Source organism: Hemitrygon akajei, chromosome 7 (genome assembly GCF_048418815.1).
Source record: "Hemitrygon akajei chromosome 7, sHemAka1.3, whole genome shotgun sequence".
NCBI lineage: Eukaryota > Metazoa > Chordata > Chondrichthyes > Myliobatiformes > Dasyatidae > Hemitrygon > Hemitrygon akajei.
The window spans coordinates 2,506,577-2,530,370 of record NC_133130.1 but is presented as its reverse complement, the minus strand read 5'-3'; the positions used below and the strand labels follow the sequence as shown (position 1 = coordinate 2,530,370).

General features: G+C 46.5%; 1 protein-coding gene across 5 annotated transcripts in view; it reads right to left on the bottom strand.

Moving 5' to 3' along the window:
* Positions 1–19,986, bottom strand: part of LOC140730171 (uncharacterized) — a 40,166-nt gene extending 20,180 nt beyond the window's left edge. The window contains exons 1-3 of one of the 5 annotated variants that reach the window (XM_073050302.1): positions 18,445–19,986; positions 13,269–13,426; positions 3–75 (exon numbers count right to left, since the gene is read on the bottom strand). In XM_073050302.1, coding sequence (XP_072906403.1) covers positions 3–75; positions 13,269–13,405 — 210 coding nt within the window. In that variant the 5' untranslated portion in view covers positions 13,406–13,426; positions 18,445–19,986. Of the gene's footprint in view, positions 1–2; positions 76–13,268; positions 13,588–15,287; positions 15,760–18,444 lie in introns of those variants that run through there. The other 4 variants (XM_073050301.1, XM_073050300.1, XM_073050303.1 and 1 more) reach the window with 4 other exon arrangements.
* Between the last annotated feature and the right edge of the window lie 3,808 nt (positions 19,987–23,794).

Below are 23,794 nucleotides of genomic sequence, written 5' to 3'. Positions count from 1 at the left end.
ACCACCCGGATCAGCTGTGATTCACCCTCTGTATATTCCGTGTAGTTCCTGTCCGTTGAGAACTGAGATGAATTCCTACAAGAGAGAGGAACAGCAGATGTTAGAAAACTCCCATGTTTGTGTGGAAATTCCCAGTGGGATTTCTGTCCTGCAGATCATCCCAGGACCAGTACAGGACTCCATGCCCAGAGCCATGCAGCCATTGTCCTAATACAGCTCATCTCATTATCCTTTCCACTGTGCACAAGTATGAGGCCATTCAGCCCATTGAGTCTGCTGCACCATTACATCATGGCTAACTTATTACCTCTCTCAACCCCATTCTCCTGCTTCTTCCCATAACCTTTGACACCCTTACTGATCAAGAACCTATCAACCTCCTCTTTGAAAATACCCAATGACTTGGCCTCCACAGCTGTATTTAGCAATGAATTCCACAGATCCACCACCCTCTGGCTAAAGAAATTCCTCCTCATCTCTGTTCTAAATGAATGTCCTCCTTTTCTGAGGCTGTGCCCACTGGACCTAGATTCCCCATATAGGAAACATCCTCTCCATATCCACTCTATCCAGGCCTTTCAATATTCAACAGGTTCCAATGAGATCCCACCCCATTCTTCTAAACCCCAATGTGTAAAGGCCCTGAGCTATCAAACACGACTCATATGTTAACCCTTTCATTCCCAAAATCATTCTCGTGAACCTCCTCTGGTCTCTTTCCAATGCCAGCACATCTTTTCTTAGATAAGGGACCAAAACTGCTCACAAACTCCAAGTGAGGTCTGACCAAGCCTCAGAATTACAAGCTTGCTCTTATATTCTAGTTTTCTCGAAATGAATGCTAACATTGCATTTACCTTCCTCACCACCAACTCAGCCTGCAAGTTAACCTTTAGGGAATCCTGGATGAGAACTACCAAGCCCTATGCACCTCTAATTTTTGAATGTTTAGGAAATAGTCTTTACCTTTATTCCCTCTACCACAATGCATGACCATATATGTCACTACACTATATTCCATCTGCCACTTCTTTGCCCATTCTCCTAATTTGTCTCAGTCCTTCCACAGACTACCTGCTTCTTCAACACATCAGCCTCTCCACCTATCTTTGTGACGTCTGTGCAGCTCTCAACAAAGTGTGTCCTTCCTACAAAATCGTCAGGAGATAAATGGCTCAAACCGCTGAGACATTTACCAGGGCTCCATGATGCCACACCTGGTCTAATGCTGCCTTTGCGTCCCTCTTGGCTCTGTCAACCACAAACAGGGGAAAATCGACAGATGCTGAAAAACCAAAGCAACACACACAAAATGCTGGATGAAGGGACTGGTCCGAAACGGTGACCGTTCACTCTCTTCCGTAGATGTTGCCTGATCTGCTGAGTTCCTCCAGCATTTTGTGTTTATTGCTCTGGCTCTGTCAATGAACTGTCTGAGAGTGGACTGACTGGTTAGATTGTGTTTGTGATATCCAGTGTGTACTGGGCGTATGTGGTTAATTCTCCACATTCTCCGGGGAATACGATCATTGTACCTGGCCTTAAAACTTCTTGGCCAGAGGCACAACCAGTTCTATGCACAGGGCCCCATGACCACACTCTGGTCCCTTCTAGATATGTTTCTCCAGTTCCACAGGAGGGACATTGTCTGATCCCATTACCTTTCTTGTATCCTGGGCTCTTAGCCTGTTCCTCACATCTTGTAAATGGAATCAGGTAGTTGGAGACCACTCCTGTAATGATCCCAAGAGGGAGTTAATGTGGATCACCCACACCACAGTTGTGACTGGGAACCATGTCAGTGTCCTTAGCCTGTCGCTATTACCCACACCCTCGACCCTGATGTCAGATTCAGATGTATTCATATACATTGAAACATGCGGCAAAATGCATTGACTGCATTAACATCCAACTCAACCTTCACTCACCTTTACTCACCCCATCATTAAACTGAACTGGACTCACTTTCAAGGACTCTTCATCTCATGTTCTTGATATTTATTGCTTATTTATTTATTTATTGTTTTCATTTGCTTCAAAATACTGTTCAATCAACTCAGTATACTCAGTTATCGCTTATAGAATCAAAAGTGCCAATCCTTCCAATGTAGCCAATCATTTCTGCTCCTTTTTATGATTATTATCAACCAGTACTCATTCTTTATGAACGTGTGAATTCTTCTATTTTCTGACAATCTCGATTGTGACAAAAAGACTCAATTGTGCTTTCCCTTCCAAAGAACACGAGCTCTGTTGCTTTTGTTTTAACTCGACTACCCTGCATGTGCTGGACCATATTTTCTACTTGCTGTTCCTAGCTGTTAGATCGAACATCTTGTTGCACTTCAATAGGTCAATAGCCATTTCGGGTTCATTTTGAAATTACCTCCTCGCTAATGTTGTTTGATAACTTCAAAACATTAAACTAATTCAAAGGAAGAAATGTGAGTCTAACTTGGTGTTTACATTAAGCGAGGTGCACAAACATCACATGATAGCGTGATGACATATGGAATTGACATTTTTTACATATAACCTGTAATGACTTATTTGAATGAACAAGAATGCTTAATCAAACAATACACCATATATACAAGATTACTCAAATGTTACTGAAATATTAAATACACAACATTCCTCCCTGCTTAGCTATAAACTCCAACGCAACAGAGAATGCATTTCAACTATATCACTGGGGCTTTTAACATGAAAGTGGATCGGGAAAACCAGGCCAGTACTGGACCTCAGGAGAGAGAATTTGCAGAACGTATAAGGGATGGCTTTTTAAAACAGCTTGTTGTTGAGCCCTCTAAGGGATTGGCTGTGCTGGACTGGGTGTTGTGCAATGATCCGGAGGTGATAAGAGAGCTTAGGTTAAGGAACCCTTAAGGAACAATGATCACAATATGATTGAGTTCACATTGAAATTTGAGAGAGAGAAAAATAAAATCCAATGTGTCAGTATTTCAGTGGGCATAAAAGAAATTACATTGGCATGAGAGGGGAACTGGCTGAAGTTAACCAGAAAGGGACATTTGCAGGAAAAACAGCAGAGCAGCAATGGCTGGACTTTCTGTGAAAAATGAGGGAAGTGCAAGACAGATAAGAAGTTTTCCAAATAAGAAGAAGTTTTCAAAGGGAAGAAGGACACGACCGTGGTTGACAAGTGAAGTCAGAGCCAAAGTAAAACCAAAAGAGAGGGCATACAAGGACGCCAGAGCTAGTGGGAAGATAAAGGATTGGGGAGCTTTTAAAAACTTGAAGGAGGAAACTAAAAAAGTCATTCAGAAGGAAAAGGTGAATTATGAGAGAAAGCTGCTGACTAATATCAAAGAAGATACTAAAAGGTTTTCTAAGTATATAAAGGGTAAAAGAGAGTCGAGGGTAGATATGGGACCAGTACAAAATGACACTGGAAATATTGTAATGAGAGATGCAGAGATGGCAGAGGAACTGAATGCGTACTTTGCATCAGTCTTCCCAGTGGAAGATGTCTGCAGTATACCGGACATTCAAGCGTGTCAGGGAAGTGAAGTTTGTGCAGGAAAAATTACAACTGAGAAGGTGCTCAGGAAGCTTAATGGTCTGAGAGTGGATAAATCTCCTGGACCTGATGGAATGCACCCTCAGGTTCTGAAGGAAGTAGCTGGAGAGACTGCAGAGGCATTAACGATGATCTTTCAAGAATCAATAGATTCTGGCATTGTAACAGATGACTTGGACTACAGTATTAATGGATTTGTGGGTAAATTTGCCGATGATGCAAATATAGGTGGAGGAGGGGGTAGTGTTGAGGAAACAGAGCCTGCAGAGAGACTTAGATAGTTTAGGGGAATGGGCAAAGAAGTGGCAAATGAAATACTATATTGGAAAGTGTATGGACATGCACTTTGGTGGAAGAAATAAATGGGCAGACTATTATTTAAATAGGGAGAGAATTCAAAATGCAGAGATGCAAAGAGACTTGGAAGTCCTCAACCTTGGAATATTGTGTGCAGTTTTGGGCTCCTTATTTTAGAAAGGATATACTGACATTGGAGAGGGTTCAGAGAAGATTCACGAGAATGATTCCAGGAATGAAAGGGTTACCGTATGAGGAACATTTGGCAGCTCCTGGGCTGTATTCCCTGGAGTTCAGGAGAATGAGGGGGGATCTTATAGAAACATTCCGAATGTTAAAAGGCCTGAACAGATTAGATATGGCAAAGTTATTTCCCATGGTAGGGGAGTCTAGGATAAGAGGACACGACTTCAGGTTTTGAAGGACGTCCATTTAGAACTGAGATGCAGAGAAATTACTTTAGTCAGAGGCTGGTAAATCTGTGGAATTTGTTGCCAAGAGCGGCTGTGGAGGCCAAGTCATTGGGTGTGTTTAAGGCAGAGACGGATAGGTTCTTGATTAGCCAGGGCATCAAAGGGTATGGGTAGAGGGCAGGGGAGTGGGGATGACTGGAAGAATTGGATCAGCCTGTGATCGAATGGCGGAGCAGACTCAATGGGCCGAATGGCCTACTTGTGCTCTTATATCGTACGTATCGTACGGCGTTATATGCAGAGTGTACTATTTAATACAGCTACAATACAGACATACACAGCATAGTAAATTGTAAATTGTCCCATTCAGGCCTAAAGATTTAATCCCTGTGGAAGATTTCTTACTCTTGTGGGATAGCATCTTTCCTGACAAGCCAGGTCACTCTGCTTGCAGGTTAGGTGTATTGCTCTGAAACAAAGTTAGGTTCTGGGGCCTCCTCTCTTGGTTGTAGGGATTGAGCATGAGACTGCAGGAAGTGGTTTTGACAGCTGTAGACATCTTTCTTTTTGAACAATTTGGTCTCCTCGACTGATCAATGTGTTGCTGCCATGTCATCACAGACTGTGCAGGAGGGTGGTCCAGTTCTGTCCTGAATCCCTCTGAGTGCCCACTCTGTAGTCCCTCACCAAGACTGCTTTCCTGGGAGTGAAACGGCAAACCTCCTTGTTCGAGGAGCTCCTTCTGGAATTGGGTCTGAGGATATCCAGGGACGACTCAGGAACACCTTACCTGGTGAGTTGTTCATTGTGGAGTGTGCTGCAAGGAGGAAATTAACGAGTTTCTGACTCAGTGTTAGTGTCGTATGTTCTGCTGGCGTTGCTCACAGTGTGTTCCTTAGACTCCAGACAAACCTTCCTGCCAAGCCGGGTGGTCCAGTCCACTCATTCTGAGGAATGACTGAAAGTGATCTGCAACAAACCGTGGTCCATTATCACCGACTAAGTGTTCTGGAATACCAGTCCTTGTGAATAGGCTTCTCGACTGGTCAGCAGTGTGTGAGGCTACAGTGGAGGCTATTGGGAGCATTTCTGACCACTTTGTAGCTGAATCCACTACAACCCAGAAATATGTGCCTTGAGTCGTCCAGCAAAATCAATTTGAATCCACTGCCGGGGCAACGCAGGCCATTCCCGGGGATGGGGAGGCATCTTCTGGATGTGTTGGCATCTCAAACAATGCTTGGCAAGCTGGTGATCTATCCCAGACCATCAAAGATTCGAGCCAGCTTTCATTTTAACAATGCCTACATCGGCATCGGTAAAATGCGGCAACTGGGGTTTCTGTTGCATGTTCCAGCTACGGAGACCTGAGGTAGTGTAGGGTATTTTCTGGTTTCCCTTTGGGTCATCTCTGCTGTAATAGGAAGACTTCCGATTTGCATTTGGGAGAATACGTCAAAAGCAGTGTCTTTTTTTGTAAATGTTTCCAGTATTTCCTTTTCCAAGGATAAACGGGAATAATCCATCAGCATTTCCATGATTAGTCATCCTCTTGAATTCAATCTTGTAATTGTGTCCTCCGAGAAACAGAGAAGCCCAGCTCTGCATTCGCGCTGCTGTTGTGGGTGGAACACCCTTCTGTGGATCGGAAATGGACACTAGTGGCTGATGATCATTAATGAGGGTAAACTCTCTCCCAGATAAACACTATTTAAAGTACTTTACATCACAAATGAGACTCAAAGCCTCTCTGTCAATCTGGGCATAATTTTTCTCTGCAGTGGTAAGGGAACGGGATGCAAAGACTACGGGGCCACTCATAACCTGTGACATGACTGCACCTCTACCAGAGGGCGAGGGGTCACTGGACAATGTTGATCATAATGTGTTAGTACAGTGTCTGACATCATCTTTTCACTCATCTTTTGGAAAGCCACCTCCCGCTGTTTTATCCATTGCCATATCTTCCCAATCTGCAGTAATGAAGCAAGGGGTGAAAACATAGACATAGAAACACAGAAAACCTACAGCACAATACAGGCCCTTCGGCCCACAAAGTTGTGCCGGACATGTCCTTACCTCAGAAACTACTAGGCTTACCTATAGCCCTCTATTTTTCTAAACTCCGTGTACCTATCTAAAAGTCTCATAAAAGACCCTATCATATCCACCTCCACCACCACCGCCGGCAGCCCATTCCACACACTCACCACTCTCTGAGTAAAAGAAACAACTTACCCCTGACATCTCCTCTGTACCTACTCCCCAGCACCTTAAACCTGTGTCCTCTTGTGACAACCATTTCAGCCCTGGGAAAAAGCCTCTGACTATCGACACAATCAATGCCTCTCATCATCTTGTACACCTCTATCAGGTCACCTCTCATCCTCCGTCACTCCAAGGAGAAAAGGCCGAGTTCACTCAACCTATCCTCATAAGGCATGCTCCCCAATCCAGGCAACATCCTTGTAAATCTCTTCTGCACACTTTCTATGGTTTCCACATCCTTCCTGTAGTGAGGCGACCAGAACTGAGCACAGTACCTCAAGTGGGGTCTGACCAGGGTTCTATAGAGCTGCAACATTACCTCTCGGCTCCTAAATTCAATTCCACGATTGATGAAGGCCAATACACCGTACGCCTTCTTAACCACAGAGTCAACCTGCACAGCTGCCTTGAGTGTCCTATGGACTCGGACCCCAAGATCCCTCTGATCCTCCACACTGCCAAGAGTCTTACCATTAATACTATGTTCTGCCATCATATTTGAGCTACCAAAATGACCCACCTCACACTTATCTGGGTTGAACTCCATCTGCCACTTCTCAGCCCAGTTTTGCATCCTATCAATGTCCCGCTGTAACCTCTGACAGCCCTCCACACCATCCACAACACCTGCAGTCTCCGACTATGAAGCGTAGCAGGAACCGGTTGTAATAATTGACAATTCCAAAAAGAGCTGCAACTGTGACACATCCTTTAGCCTCGGGGCATCCAACTCTGCTTGAATGTTGTCAGCACATTTGTGTAATCCTTGTGCGTCAATCGTGTGACCACAGTAAGTGATGCTTGCTTTAAAGAATTCACAGTTGTCGCGTCGTGCTCTGATCCCAGATTCTAATCTTTCTAACACTGTCTAGAGGTTTTGGAGATGTTCCTTGTCATCCTTGCTGATAGCAATGATGTCACCCAGGTAACACTGAGTGCCTGAGCAGCCTTGCAACACCTGGTCCCTGGCTTTCCGCCAAGGTGCAGGTGCAGATGCTACTCCAAATATAAGCCTGTTACAGCAATGAAGTACTTATGAGTGTTTATGTTGAGAAATACTTTGTGTTGCAATCTCACTGGGCTGTCACTTCCATTGGGCAGGAGGTACAGAAACCTGAAGTCTCACGTCATCAGACCAGAGGTGGCTGACGTTTCTGGGAATAGTTCACAAGGCACAGGACAGATAGGTCCCACAGAGGAAGAAGTTCTCAAATGGGGTAGGCAACTGCGGCTGACAAGGGAAGTTAAGGACTGCACAAAAGCCAAGGAAAGGGCATATAACGTAGTAAAAGTGAGTGGGAAGTTGGTTGATTGGAAAGTTTTTAAAATCCAATGAAAGGCAACTGAAAATGCTATAAGAAGGGAAAAGATGAAATGAGGGAAAACATAACTCTTAGCACCATGCATAAAAAACGTGTGGCAATCAACTCAATGTTGACTTTGCCTGCCTGCTGCTGCCCTTGCCATGTGCCCCTGACCCAGGGTTGGTCCCCTGGATTGGCAGGAGGTCACAGGTTGAGGGGGGTGCGTTTCTGCTGGTGATGATGGTTCACGGGACCCCGGTGGGATCTGTCCGATCCGCTCTGAGTCTGTCCCGTTCAGCACAACTGCAGAGCCTTGCAACATAACTCCTTGAAAATGGTGTCACAGGTAGATCAGGTCATAAAGAAACCAGGGTAGGTCTTACACGGTGAACGGTGGGGCATCGAGGAATGTAATAGAATAAAGGGATCTTGGAATGCAGGTCCGTAATTCATTGGAAGTTGCAGCACAGGTTGATAGGGTCTTAAAGAAAGCTGGTCTTCATAAATCAAAGTATTGAGTACAGAAGATGAGATGCTGTGTTGGAATTGTATAAGACATTGGTGAGGCATAATTTGGAGTATTGTTCCGGTTCTGGTCACCTACCTACTAGAAAGATATCAATAAGATTGAAAGAGTGCAGAGAAAATTGACAAGGATATTGCACTCCCAAGTCCTTCTGCATCTCAGATTCCTGGATTTTCTCCCTGTTTAGAAAATAATCTGCACATTTATTTCTTCTACAAAAGTACATGACCATGCATTTTCCAACATTGTATTTCATTTGCCACATTCTTGCCCATTCTCCTAATCTGTCTAAGTCCTTCTGCATCCTACCTGTTTCCTCAACACTACCTGCCCTTCCACCAATCTTCATATCATCTGCAAACTTGGCAACAAATCCATCTATTCCATTCTAAATCATAGACACACAGCATAAAAAGAAGTGGTCCCAACACCGACCCCTGCAGAACACCACTAGTCACTGGCAGCCAACCAGAAAAGGATCCTTTTATTCCTGCTTGCTGCCTCTTACCAAGCAGCCAATGCTCTAACCATACCAGTAACTTTCCTGAAACACCATGGGCTCTTCATTTGGTAAGGAGCCTCATGTGTGGCACCTTGTCAAAGGCCTTCTGTAAGTCCAAATATACAACACTCACTACATCCCCTTTATCTATCCTCCATGTAATCTCCTTAAAGAATTCTAGCAGGTTCGTCAGGCAAGATTTTCCCTTAAGGAAACCATGCTGACTCTGTCCTGTCTTGTCCGGTGTCACCAAGTACTCCATTGCCTCAGCTTTAACAATTGACACTAACATCTTCCCAACCACAGAGGTCCGGTTGACTGGTCTATAACTGCCCTGTCTGCTGCCTTCCTCTTTTCTTAAAGAGTGGAGTGACATTTGCAATTTTTCAATTCTCCAGAACCATGCCAGAGTCCAATGCTTTTTGAATGTTCATTATTAATGCCTCCACAATCTCTATCGCTACCTCTTTCAGAACCCTAGGGTGCAGTTCATCTGGTCCAGGTGACTTGTGTACCTTTAAGTCTTTCAGCTTGTTGAGCACCTTCTCCCTTGTAATAGTAACTGCACTCACTTCTCTTCCCTCACACCCTTCAACACCTGGCACACTGCTCGTGTCTTCCACAGTGAAGACTGATGCAAAATACTCATTTAGTTCATCTGCCATCTCCTTGTCTGCCCATTATTATTTCTCCAGCCTCATTTTCTAGGGTTCCTATATACACTCTCATCTCTTTTTTATTTTATACATACTTGAGAAAGCTATTTCTATCCACATTGATATGATTGCCAGCTTGTCTTTATATTTCATTTTTTCCCTGCTAATGATTCTTTTAGTTGCTCTCTGTAGGTCTTTAAAAGCTTCCCAATCCTTTGTCTTCCCACTGATTTTTGCTTTGTTGTATGCCCTCTCTTTTGCTTTTACATTAGCTTTGACTTCCTTGTCAGCCACAGTTGTATTATTTTGCAATTTGAGTACTTTGTTTTTGGAATTCATCTATCCTGCACCTTCCTCATTTTTCCCCAGAAACTCACGCCATTGCTGCTCTGCTGACATCCCTGCCAATATCTCCTTCCAATTTACTTTGGCCAACTCCTCTCTCATACCGCTGTAATTTCCCTTACTCAGCTGAAGTACTGTCATGTCACACTTTACTTTCTCCCTATCAAATTTCAAACTGAACTCAATCATATTGTGATCACTGACTCCTAAGGGTTCCTGTATCTTAAGCTCCCTAGTCACCTCTGTTTCATTGAATAACAGCCAATTCAATACAGTATAGCTGATTCCCTAGTAGGCTCAACAACAAACTGCGCTGAAAAGCTATCTCATAGGCATTCAAAAAATTCACACTTTTGCCATTTCCCATTGTAATCTGTGGTCCACATCACACCTGCTCTTAGAAGGCCTGCATATAACTGCTATTAGGGTCCTTTTCCCTTGCAGTTTCTTCACTCAGTCTACAAAGATTCAACATCTTCTGAACCTATGTCACATCTTCCTGCTGATTTGATGCCATTCTTTATCAGTAGAGCCACATCACCCCCTCTCCCTACCTTCCTATCCCACCAATACAATGTGTAACCTTGGACATTCAGTTCCCAACTACAACCATCCTTCAGCCACGATTCAGTGATGGCCAAAACATCATACCTGACAATCTGTAATAGTGTAACAAGATCATTCACCTTATTTCCTATACTCTATGCATTGAGATATAACACTTTGAGTCCTGTATTTGCTACCCTTTTTGATTCTGCATCCCTAATGCACTGATACTCACTCTGTTGGCTGCAATTTTGTCCCATCACCTGTCTCCCCTTCCTGACAGTCTGACTGCCGGCTATCTTTGCTTTTTTACCATCCGTCCTATCCTGGGTCCCTTCACTCTGGTTCGCAACCCCCTGCCAATTTAGTTTAAATCTCCCCAACAGATCTAACAAACCTGCCCCTGAGGATATTGGTCCCCCTTGTATTCATGTGCAACCTGCCCCTTTTGTACAGATCGTATTTCCCCCCAGAAGAGATCCCAATGATCCAAGAACCTGAAGCCCTGACCCCTGCACTAGCTTCTCAGCCACATATTTATCTGCCAAATCATCCTGTTTCTACTCTTAATGGCGCGTGGCACTGGTTGCAATCCAGAAGTTACTACCATAGACATCCTGTTTCTTAGCTCTCTAAAATTCTCTCTTCAGGACCTCTTTGCTTTTCCTTCTTATGTCATTGGTACCAATATGTGCCAAGACATCTGGCTGCTGTCTCTGCCTCTCCAAAATGTTATGGATGTGATCTGAGACATCCCAGACCTGGCACTTTGTCGTCCCATTCACGTCCACAGAATCTCCCCTCTGCTCCCTCCTCTCCCGTTGCTGGAGCATCCTTTGGGCCCGATTGAAGTGGGCCCAGGCCCAAGAGTTTAAAAATGAGCAAATGTTTTGCTGATTTAAACACCGAGTCAGATTAAAAGGATTAAGGTGTCGAGGCTGAGGATGAAGAACAAACCAGTATTTTGCTCACTACTCGGTGAGGTTTTATTTGCCTCAGCGCTGAACTGGCTCTGTGGGTGAGGCCTGTAGCAAATGGATGCTGAACTGGCTCTGCGGATGAGGCCTGCAGCAAATGGATGCCAAACTGGCTCTGCGGGTGAGGCCTGTAGCAACTGGATGCTGAACTGGCTCTGCCGATGAGGCCTGCAGCAAATGGATGCCGAACTGGCTCTGCGGGTGAGGCCTGTAGCAACTGGATGCTGAACTGGCTCTGTGGGTGAGGCCTGTAGCAACTGGATGTTGAACTGGCTCTGTGGGTGAGGCCTGTAGCAACTGGATGCTGAACTGGCTCTGTGGGTGAGGCCTGTAGCAACTGGATGTTGAACTGGCTCTGTGGGTGAGGCCTGTAGCAACTGGATGCTGAACTGGCTCTGTGGGTGAGGCCTGTAGCAACTGGATGTTGAACTGGCTCTGTGGGTGAGGCCTGCAGCAAATGGATGCCAAACTGGCTCTGCGGGTGAGGCCTGTAGCAACTGGATGTTGAACTGGCTCTGTGGGTGAGGCCTGTAGCAACTGGATGCCGAACTGGCTCTGTGGGTGAGGCCTGCAGCAAATGGATGCTGAACTGGCTCTGTGGGTGAGGCCTGTAGCAACTGGATGTTGAACTGGCTCTGTGGGTGAGGCCTGTAGCAACTGGATGCCGAACTGGCTCTGTGGGTGAGGCCTGTAGCAACTGGATGTTGAACTGGCTCTGTGGGTGAGGCCTGTAGCAACTGGATGCCGAACTGGCTCTGTGGGTGAGGCCTGCAGCAAATGGATGCTGAACTGGCTCTGTGGGTGAGGCCTGTAGCAACCGGACAACAACAACCTTGTACTCAACATCAGTAAGATGAAAGAGTTGATTGTGGACTTCAGGAAGGGTAAGTCAAAGGAAAACATACCAATCCAGATAGAAGGATCAGAAGTGGAGAGAGTGAGCAGTTTCAAGCTCCTGGGTGTCAAGATCTCTGAGGATCTAACCTGGTTCCAACATATTGATGCAGTTAAAAAGAAGGCAAGACAGCGACTATAATTCATTAGGAGTTTGAAGAGATTTAGTATGTAAACAAGTACACTCAAAAACTTCTATAGATGTACTGTGGAGAGCATTCTGATGGGCTGCATCACTGTCTAGTACAGAGGGGTTACTGCACAGGACCGAAAGAAGCTGCTGAGTGTTGTAAATCTAGTCAGCTCCATCTTGGGTACTAGTCTACAAAGTACCCAGGACATCTTTGGGAAGCGGTGTCTCAGAAAGGCAGTGTCCATTATTAAGGACCTCCAGCACCCAGGGCATGCCCTTTTCTCACTGTTACCATCAGGTAGGAGATACAGGAGCCTGAAGGCACACACTCAGCGATTCAGGAACAGCTTCTTCTCCTCTGCCATCCGATTCTTGAATGGACATTGAACCCTTGGACACTACCTCACCTTTTTTAATATATAGTATTTCTGTTTTTGCACATTTTTAAATCTATTCAATATACATATAGTGTAATTGATTGATTGATTGATTGATTGATTGATTTATTCTGTATTATGTATTACATTGAACTACTGCTGCGAAGTTAACAAATTTCACAATAGATGCCGGTGATGATAAACCTGATTTTGATATTGTAGTTGTCTCGAAATGAATGCTAACACTGCATTTGCTTTCCTCAACACTGACTCAACCTGCAAGTTAACATTTTAGGAATCCTACACAAATACTCCCACATCCCTTTCCAGGGTCATTGTCTAGAACCTCTTCTGCACCCTCTCCAATGCCAGCACATCCTTTCTTAGATAAAAGACCCAAAGCTTCTGACGTTGTTCACAGCATGAGAACCATGCCCCGTGCAATGTTACCCTGCCCCCGCCATCACCCCCGTCTCCACGACTTACCTCATGCAGTCCCCACAGGAGATCACAAGCAGGATGAGAAGCAGGAGGCTCAGGGCACAGAACGTGTCCAGGGTCACCACGTAAGTCCCACCGCTCGCGGCCCAGGTCTCTGCGCCCAGAACTAAAGGTGGAGCCATCAGGTGGTGTCCTTAGCACATCTGAAATGCAAGGCCAGGCGAGCGCTGATGTTAGTGTCTTCTCCAGTCACACGTGTGGAAAATAGCGAGCTGAGGAACAGGCCTGTCCAGTAACCTGAACAGCAGTGACCGGCGGCAAGATCAGTCTGGCAGGCCGGGGTCGTTCATACCCCACTTCCACCCTGTGGGACGCACCACGGAAACAGGCCATCAGACCAGCTCACCCGTGCCTGTCTAAACTAGCCCCGTTTGCCTGTGATTGGCCAATATCCCTCTAAACACTTTGTATTTCAGTTCAAAGTGAATTTATTATCAAAGTACATATACAGCCCTGAGATTCATTTTCTTGTGTGCACTCATAGTAAATACAAAGGAACACCACAGAATCAATGAAAGAGCGTACCCATCAGGACAAAACCACGGTTCCAATAGCAGCAAGCAGAGCAAATACAACAAGAGAATAATATTCGTAACAATAACCGGTGCGCCATGCAAGTGTATGCAATTCCAATCAGAAGTACATGAAAGCACAACCCAGAAAAATGAAGAGATTATCACTATAGAAGAAAAAGTTAACCAATGGAGGAGTGATGGATGACCCTGTATGGAAGACGTCCCCACCATCCGAGCAGACTCGGTGCACGGTACTGGGTCCATGACTGGATCCCTGCTCCAGCATCCTGACAAGAGCCTTAAGGCTGAGGGGTAATAACGGTTTCTGAACCTGGTGGAGCGAGTCCTGAAGCTCCTGTATCTTCTTCCTGATGCTGGCAGTGAGAAGAGAGCCTGACCTGGGTGGTGGGGTCCCTGATAATGGATGCAGTATTCCTGTGATAATGAGCAAACACAAGGAAATCTGCAGGTGCTGGAAATTCAAACAACACACACAAAATGCTGGTGGAACGCAGCAGGCCAGGCAGCATCTATAAGGAGAAGCGCTGTCGACGTTTACAGTGCAGACAACTGGGGTTCAGTACCCGCCGTTTCCTGTCAGGAGTTTGTACGTTTGAAACGTCGACAGTGCTTCTCTTTATAGATGCTGCCTGGCCTGCCGTGGTCCACCAGCATTTTGTGTGTGTCGTTCCTGTGATAATGCTCTGTGCAGGTGTGTTCAATGGTAGTGAGGGCTTTACACACGATGGACTGAGCTGTATCCACTACTTTTTGTAGGATTTTCCATTCAAGGGCATTGGTGTTCCCATACCAGGCTGTGATACAGTATTCTCCACTGTACTTTAGATGACATTTTCACAAACTTCATGTGCTGCCCCACTGTCTTCCTGTTTGCACTGACACACTGGGCGTATGAGCCATCCTCTGAAATTTAAAGTTCCCTCTCCACCTCGTATCCCCCGGTGAGGACTGACTCATGCACCCCTGGGTCCCTCCTCTTGGTCTATAATCAGTTCCTCGGTCGCCTGGCAAGAGGTTTGTGTTACGACACCACTGAGCCAGATTTTCAGTCTCCCTCTGATGAGCTGATTTGGCCGACAGCTATAGTGTGGTCAGCAAACGTGAACGTGGTGTTGGAGCTGTGCTTAGCCAGACACAGAGCAGGGAACGAAGCCCACAGGCTTGGGGTGCACCCGAGCTGATGGTGCGCCATCTAAATGGCTTTTAATGTTTAATAATTGAGATACAGTGCAGAATCGACCTTTCCACCCTTCGAGCTGTGCTGTCCGGCAATCCCCAATCTCACCCTAGCTTAATCACAGGACAATCTACAATGTACCAGCTGGACTGTGGGAGGAAACCCACGCAGTCTGGAGGGGAACGTACACACTCCTGACAGGAAACGGCGGGTACTGAACCCCAGTTGTCTGCACTGTAAAGCATTGCACTGACGACTGTGCAACCGTGCCAGCCCAGGGCATTACTGTACCTGCCTCGTCCACTTCCCTTGGCATCTCATTCCACATTGCAAGGAGCAGGAGGTGAAGGATTCTGACATCACACTCTCAACATTTCAGGAACAGCTTCTTCCCCTCTGCCATCAGATTTCTGAATGGACAGTGAACACCTGGTTAATCTCATTTGCATGATTTATTTTGTAATCTGTAGAGATTTTAAAATATTGCTCAGTGCTACTGCAGCAAAACAACAGATTTTTCGCCATTTGTCAGTGATTATAAACTCGATTCTGATATGTCCCATCCTTTGCAGGAAGCTGCCACTCACATTCTTTTAAATCTTTCCCCATTGACCTTAACCCTGCTGTCTCGAGCTCTTAATTCTCCGACTAACGACGACGTTTCTACAGCAGGTTAACCAAAACAACACACAAATCACTGGAGCAATTCAGCAGGTTAGGTAGTGTCTATGGAGGGAAAAAATCAAAGTTGAGAGTAAATTTATTAAATTTATTTGTGTGTATACACACACACACACACACACACACACACACATACACACACACACACACACACACACACACACACACACACACACACACACTCATAGGGTACACACACACACACACATCATAGGGTGTGTGTGTGTGTGTGTACCCTATGAGTGTGTGTGTGTGTGTGTGTGTGTGTGTGTGTGTGTGTGTGTGTGTGTATGTGTGTGTGTGTGTATGTGTGTGTGTGTGTGTGTGTGTGTGTGTGTGTGTGTGTGTGTATGTGTGTGTGTGTGTGTGTGTGTGTGTGTGTATGTGTGTGTGTGTGTGTGTGTGTGTGTGTATGTGTGTGTGTGTGTGTGTGTGTGTGTGTGTATACATACCACCATACACAAGCCTGGGGTTTATTTTCTTGCAGCCATTCACAGTAAACACAAAGAAACACAAAAGGATCAGTGAAAAACCGCACACAAGATGGATAAACAACTGCCAACGTCCACCCAAACCCTTCCCCTCACGGGTCTCACCAGCTTGTACACCTCCCCTTCCCCTCACAGGTCTCACCAGCTTGTACACCTCCCCTTCCCCTCACAGGTCTCATCAGCTTGTACTCCTCCCCTTCCCCTCACAGGTCTCACCAGCTTGTACACCTCCTCTTCCCCTCACAGGTCTCATCAGCTTGTACACCTCCCCTTCCCCTCACAGGTCTCATCAGCTTGTACTCCTCCCCTTCCCCTCACAGGTCTCATCAGCTTGTACACCTCCCCTTCCCCTCACAGGTCTCATCAGCTTGTACTCCTCCCCTTCCCCTCACAGGTCTCACCAGCTTGTACACCTCCTCTTCCCCTCACAGGTCTCATCAGCTTGTACACCTCCCCTTCCCCTCACAGGTCTCATCAGCTTGTACTCCTCCCCTTCCCCTCACAGGTCTCATCAGCTTGTACACCTCCCCTTCCCCTCACAGGTCTCATCAGCTTGTACTCCTCCCCTTCCCCTCACAGGTCTCACCAGCTTGTACACCTCCCCTTCCCCTCACAGGTCTCACCAGCTTGTACTCCTCCCCTTCCCCTCACAGGTCTCATCAGCTTGTACACCTCCCCTTCCCCTCACAGGTCTCACCAGCTTGTACTCCTCCCCTTCCCCTCACAGGTCTCATCAGCTTGTACACCTCCCCTTCCCCTCACAGGTCTCATCAGCTTGTACTCCTCCCCTTCCCCTCACAGGTCTCATCAGCTTGTACTCCTCCCCTTCCCCTCACAGGTCTCATCAGCTTGTACTCCTCCCCTTCCCCTCACAGGTCTCACCAGCTTGTACACCTCCCCTTCCCCTCACAGGTCTCACCAGCTTGTACTCCTCCCCTTCCCCTCACAGGTCTCACCAGCTTGTACACCTCCCCTTCCCCTCACAGGTCTCACCAGCTTGTACACCTCCCCTTCCCCTCACAGGTCTCACCAGCTTGTACACCTCCCCTTCCCCTCACAGGTCTCATCAGCTTGTACTCCTCCCCTTCCCCTCACAGGTCTCATCAGCTTGTACACCTCCCCTTCCCCTCACAGGTCTCATCAGCTTGTACACCTCCCCTTCCCCTCACAGGTCTCATCAGCTTGTACACCTCCCCTTCCCCTCACAGGTCTCACCAGCTTGTACTCCTCCCCTTCCCCTCACAGGTCTCATCAGCTTGTACACCTCCCCTTCCCCTCACAGGTCTCATCAGCTTGTACACCTCCCCTTCCCCTCACAGGTCTCATCAGCTTGTACACCTCCCCTTCCCCTCACAGGTCTCACCAGCTTGTACTCCTCCCCTTCCCCTCACAGGTCTCACCAGCTTGTACACCTCCCCTTCCCCTCACAGGTCTCATCAGCTTGTACACCTCCCCTTCCCCTCACAGGTCTCACCAGCTTGTACACCTCCCCTTCCCCTCACAGGTCTCACCAGCTTGTACACCTCCCCTTCCCCTCACAGGTCTCATCAGCTTGTACACCTCCCCTTCCCCTCACAGGTCTCACCAGCTTGTACTCCTCCCCTTCCCCCACCTTCTTATTCCACCTTCTGGCCCCTTCTTCCAGTCCTGATGAAGAGACTCAGCCCCAAATGTTCATTGTTTATTCTTCTCCATAGACACTGCCTGACCTGCTGAGTTCCTCCAGTGTTTTGCATGATGTGAAGTGAAGTTTGTTGTTTTGAGGCAGCAGGACAGCGTAAGGACTTTAAATCACTCCAAATTATAAAGCTTATAAATGTCCAAAAGAGGAATAGTGAGGTGGTGCTCAGGGGTTCATTCTCCATTCAAAAATCTGATGGCAGAGGGGAAGAAGATGTTCCTAAAACATTGACTGTGTGCCTTCAGGCTCTGATACCTCCTCCTTGATGATAACAATGAGAAGAGGGCATGTCCTGGGTGGCGAGGGTCCTTAATGATGGATCTGCCTTTTGAACATAGTCTGGATGGTGGGGAGGGTTGTGCCCATGATGAACCGGCTGAGTTTACAACCGTCTGCAGCTTTTGTAGATCCTCATACCAGACAGTGACACAAGCAGTTGGAATCCTCCATGGTACATCTGTAGAAATTTGCTAAAGTCATGATGACATACCAAATCCCGTCAAGATCATTCCCAAGCCCCTCCCAGCCTCTCTCCAGCTTTTGCTCCCCCAGCTCCAGCCGCCAATCCACTGAGAGAGCCCCAATCTGCACTCACTGACCAGGACGGGGGGGGGTGGGCGACCGAGTCCAAAACTCCTCCTCAGGGGTAGGCAGCCAAAGCCGGTGGCAAGGAAGGACATGGGCAAAGGTGATGCCTCCACATCGCACAGCGCCGGGCGAAGTTTATCTGTGCTGGGCACAGACCTGCTGTAACTTCAGCACACCAACCTTTGGTCGACAAACCAGTTGATCTCTCACTTCCTCCAAGTGTAAAGATTAACCAGCCAGCTTGGCAAAGGGCAGCCAATGGGATAAGACTGTTTGCAGGGGAGTCCACCGCCTACGCAGAACACTCTGACCCTGAGACACCACAGCTCATCGTTTTGACAGCATTAACTCTTTCACAACCTGAACCCTCCTGACTTCACAACAGCTTCCTCTGGTAAAACAGGAAACACTCGGCCGGTCAGGCAGTTTCTGCGGAGAGAGGACCAGGGTTAACCTTTGTTTTCTCACTGATTAAATGTCTTTGATCTGATACATTAAATAAAACTTCGGGAACCTCTCTGGTTCCCAACCCAACTTTATTCAACCTCTCATCATCATTACATGCTGTGTTGTAGAACATGGGTGATCATTGTCTTTCCACGACCATGATCGTTCCTGGCAAATTATTCCACAAAAGTGCTTTGCTATTGCCTTCTTCTGGGCAGTGTCTTTACAAGACGGGTGACCCCAGCCATTATCAATACTCTTCAGAGATTGTCTGCCTGGTACCAGCAGTCACATAACCAGGTCTTGTGATATGCACCAGTTGCTCGTACGACCACCCACCACCTTCTCCTATGGCTTCATGTAACCCTGATCAGGGACTAAGCAGATGCTACACCTTGCCCAAGGTGACCTGCAGACTAGTGGATGGAAGAAGAGCCTTACACCTCCTTTGGTAGAGATGTACCTCCACTCCGCCACCTCTGGGCATGCTGAATTCTACCCTGATCTCCGCTGTGAAAGGAGGAGGTTGGACATGGGACCAGCAACCCCGTCCCCTAAAAACCCAGAGCTACAGAAACGCCAACAGAAGCTCCAAAGACCTCATCCCTGGGAGAAGAAGGATACACCAAGAAGATGGGCTACACCTGGGAACAATGTGAAATACTGGCCCAGGAGAGAGGTCTGTAGGGAGCTGCTATCGGAAGCCTATGATGGGGCTTAACTAGCTCACTAGCTAGACACACCAGAATGTGTGGCCCAAAAAGCTGGCTCTGCATGTCCAGAGAATGGAGATTGGAGTCTCAACGGCTGCAAGTTTGTGAGTCCAGGGCCAGGAACTGGAGGCCCAAAGGTGGCCGGGCCTGGAGTTGGGTGGCCTGTGTGTGTGTGAAGATGTAGGAGAATGGGAATCTTGAATCAATCCTATAATCATTCTGGACAGACAGCTGACCTCACCCTGAGGGGTATCTATACGATGACCACCGTCTGTGGAAAAGCCCCCTCACCACGCCCAAAGGGGTATCTGTGTAATGATCACTGGGTGTCTCCTACTTCACCTGACACTCAGGGGTATCTAAATGTACATAATGTAAGAAATAAGGTGGATGATCTTGTTGCAATATTACAGATTTCCAGGTATGATGTTGTGGCCATCACTGAATCGTGGCTGAAGGATGGTTGTAGTTGGGAGCTGAATATCCAAGGTTACACATTGTATCGGAGGGATAGGAAGGTAGGCAGAGGGGTGGTGGGACTCTGCTGCTAAAGAATTGCATCAAATCAGTAGAAAGATACGACATAGGATTGGAAGATGTTGAATCCTTGTGGGTTGAGTTAAGAAACTGCAAGGGTTAAAGGACTCTGATGACAGTTATCTACAGGCCTCCCAACAATGGCTGGGAGGTGGACCACAGGTTACAACAGGAAATAGAAAAGGCCAGTCAAAATGGCAATGTTATGATCATCATGGGAGATTTTAAAATGTAGGTCAATTGGGAAAATCAGGTTGGTAATGGATCTCAAGAGAGTGAGCTTGTTGAATGCCGATGAGATAGCTTTTTAAGCAGTTTGCCATTGAGCCTACCAGGAGATCAGCCACACTGGATTGGGTGTTCTGTAATGAACCGGAGGCGATTAGGGAGCTTAAGGGAAAAGAACCCTTAGGAACCAGTGATCGCAATATGATTGAGTTCAACTTGAAATTTGATAGGGAGAAATTAAAGTCTGATGTAGCAGTATTTCAGTGGAGTAAAGGAAATTACAGTGGTATGAGAGAGGACTTGGCCAAAATAAATTGGAAGGAGCTGCTGGCAGGGATGTCAGCAGAGCAGCAATGGCCTGAGGTTCTGGGAAAAACTACAAAGATGCCGTTTGTGTGGATGCCATTGTCCCTGTTAGAACTGTTCGCTGCTATCCCAATAATAAGCCCTGGATCACTAGTCACATCAAAGGCCTCCTAAACCAGAAGAAGAGGGCCTTTAAAGATGGTGATCGGTTGGAGCTTAAAAGAGTTCAGAAGGAACTCAGAGTACAGATGAGGGGGGCAAAGGAGCAGTATAGGAGGAAGCTAGAACAAAAGCTGCAGAAAAAAAGCATGAAGGAGGTGTGGGATGGGATGAAGATCATCACCGGATGCGGTGCAAAGCGGGGGGCAAACATAAGTGGAGATGTGGAGAAAGCGAACCAGCTGAACAACTTCTTCAATAGGTTCGACAGCACAATCTCATCCTCACCGCAGAAATCCACACCAGGCTTACTTCCCTCACAGGAAAATAGCCACTCACAGGAGACCTTGCCCACGCCCAGGATTACGGCTGCACAGGTGGAAGGTCAACTGAGGAAGATCTGTACCAGCAAGGCGGCTGGACCGGATGGAGTTTCCCCACGATTACTGAGGGCCTGTGCGACTGAGCTGGGAGAACCACTACAGCGCATCTTCAACATGAGCCTGGAGCAGAGAAGAGTACCCAGACAGTGGAAAACATCCTGTATTGTCCCGGTACCGAAGAAACCACAACCAAAGGAGTTGAATGACTTCAGACCTGTTGCCTTGACGTCGCACGTGATGAAGACCATGGAGCGGCTGATAATACAGAATCTGAGGCCACAAACCAGGCACGCCCGGGATCCTCTTCAGTTTGCGTATAAGGAGAAGGTGGGAGTGGAGGATGCTATCACGTATTTGCTGCACAAATCACTCTCTCACCTAGATGGGGTCAGTTGTGCTGTGAGGATTACATTCCTTGACTTCTCTAGTGCCTTTAACACCATCCAGCCCAAGATCTTAAGGCACAAACTAACGGAGATGGGAGTAGACTCTCACATGGTGGATTGGATAGTGGACTACTTGACAGATAGACCTCACAGGACTTTGTGATATGGTGCAACTCAAACTACCTGCGTCTCAATATCACCAAGACCAAGGAGATGGTGGTGGACTTTAGGAGATCTAGGCCTCATATGGAGCCAGTGATCATTAATGGAGAATGTGTGGAGCAGGTTAAGACCTACAAGTATCTGGGAGTACAGTTAGACGAGAAGCTAGACTGGACTGCCAACACAGATGCCTTGTGCAGGAAGGCACAGAGTCGACTGTACTTCCTTAGAAGGTTGGCGTCATTCAATGTCTGTAGTGAGATGCTGAAGATGTTCTATAGGTCAGTTGTGGAGAGCGCCCTCTTCTTTGTGGTGGCGTGTTGGGGAGGAAGCATTAAGAAGAGGGACGCCTCACGTCTTAATAAGCTGGTAAGGAAAGTGGGCTCTGTCGTGGGCAAAGTACTGGAGAGTTTAACATCGGTAGCTGAGCGAAGGGCGCTGAGTAGGCTACGGTCAATTATGGAAAACTCTGAACATCCTCTACATAGCACCATCCAGAGACAGAGAAGCAGTTTCAGCGACAGTTTACTATCGATGCAATGCTCCTCAGACAGGATGAAGAGGTCAATACTCCCCAATGCCATTAGGCTTTACAATTCAACCGCCAGGACTTAAGAACTTTTTAAAAGCTATTATTAATGCTTTTTGAGATAGTGATTTAGATGCATATCATATTTTTTTTACTGAGTTAAGTATTGTATGTAATTAGTTTTGCTACAACAAGTGTATGGGACATTGGAAAAAAAGTTGAATTTCCCCATGGGGATGAATAAAGTATCTATCTATCTATCTATCTATCTATCTATCTACATGTGTATTCCAAAAATGAAGAAATACTCAAATGGTAATATAGTACAACCGTGGCTGACAAGGGAAGTCAAAGCTATTGTAAAAGCAAACGAAAGGGCATACAACAAAACAAAAATTAGTGGGAAGATTGAGAAGTTTTTAAAAACCTACAGAGAGCAACTAAAAGAATCATTAGAAGGGAAAAGATGAAATATGGAAGCAAGCTAGCAAATAATATCAAAGTGGATAGTAAAAGTTTTATTTCTAGCAGGCAGGTTTAATAGAGCTGTGCGGGAGGGTTTAAACCAACTTAGCAGGGGGATGGGAACCAGAGTGATAGGGCTGAGGAAGGGGAAAACAGAAATAAATCAAAGATAGTGTGCAACAGAGATTATAGAAAGGACAGACAGGAGACGAGACTTAATCACAGCCAGTGGGATGAGTTACAGGGCAATAGAGGTGTGGTGCAGTTTAAACAGAAAGCAACGAATACTGGACTGAAAATGCACGCAACATAAGAAATAAAATGGATAATCTTGAAATTCAGCTACAGATTGGCAAGTATGACGTTGTGGCCATCTCTGAAACTTGGCTAAAGGATGGCTGCCATTGGGAGCCGAATGTCCAAGGATATATGGTGTATCAGAAAGACAGGTTAGTAGGCAGAGGGGGCGGTGTGGACCTGTGTATAAGAAATCATATTAAATCATTAGAAAGGGATGACAGAGGATTGGAAAGTGCAGAGTCTCTATGGAGCAAACACGAGGAAATCTGCAGATGCTGGAAATTCAAACAACACACACAAAATGTTGGTGGAACACAGTAGGCCAGGCAGCATCTATAGGAAGAAGCACTGTCGACGTTTCGGGCCGAGACCCGACTAGTCCTGACGAAGGGTCTCGGCCCGAAACGTCGACAGTTCTTCTCCTTATAGATGCTGCCTGGCCTGCTGTGTTCCACCAGCATTTTGTGTGTGTTGTTAGAGTCTCTATGGGTTGAGTTAAGAAATGGTAAGGGTAAAGGACCCTAATGGCAGTTGTATACAGGCCTCCAAACAGCAGCCAGGATGTGGATTACAAATTACAGCAGGAGATAGAAAAGGCATGTCAGAAGGGCAATGTCATGATAATCGTTGGGGATTTTAACATGAAACTGGATTGGGACAACCAGGCCAGTACTGGATCTCGAGAGAGAGAATTTGTAGAATGTCTAATGGATGGCTTTTTAGACCAGCTTGTCATTGAGCC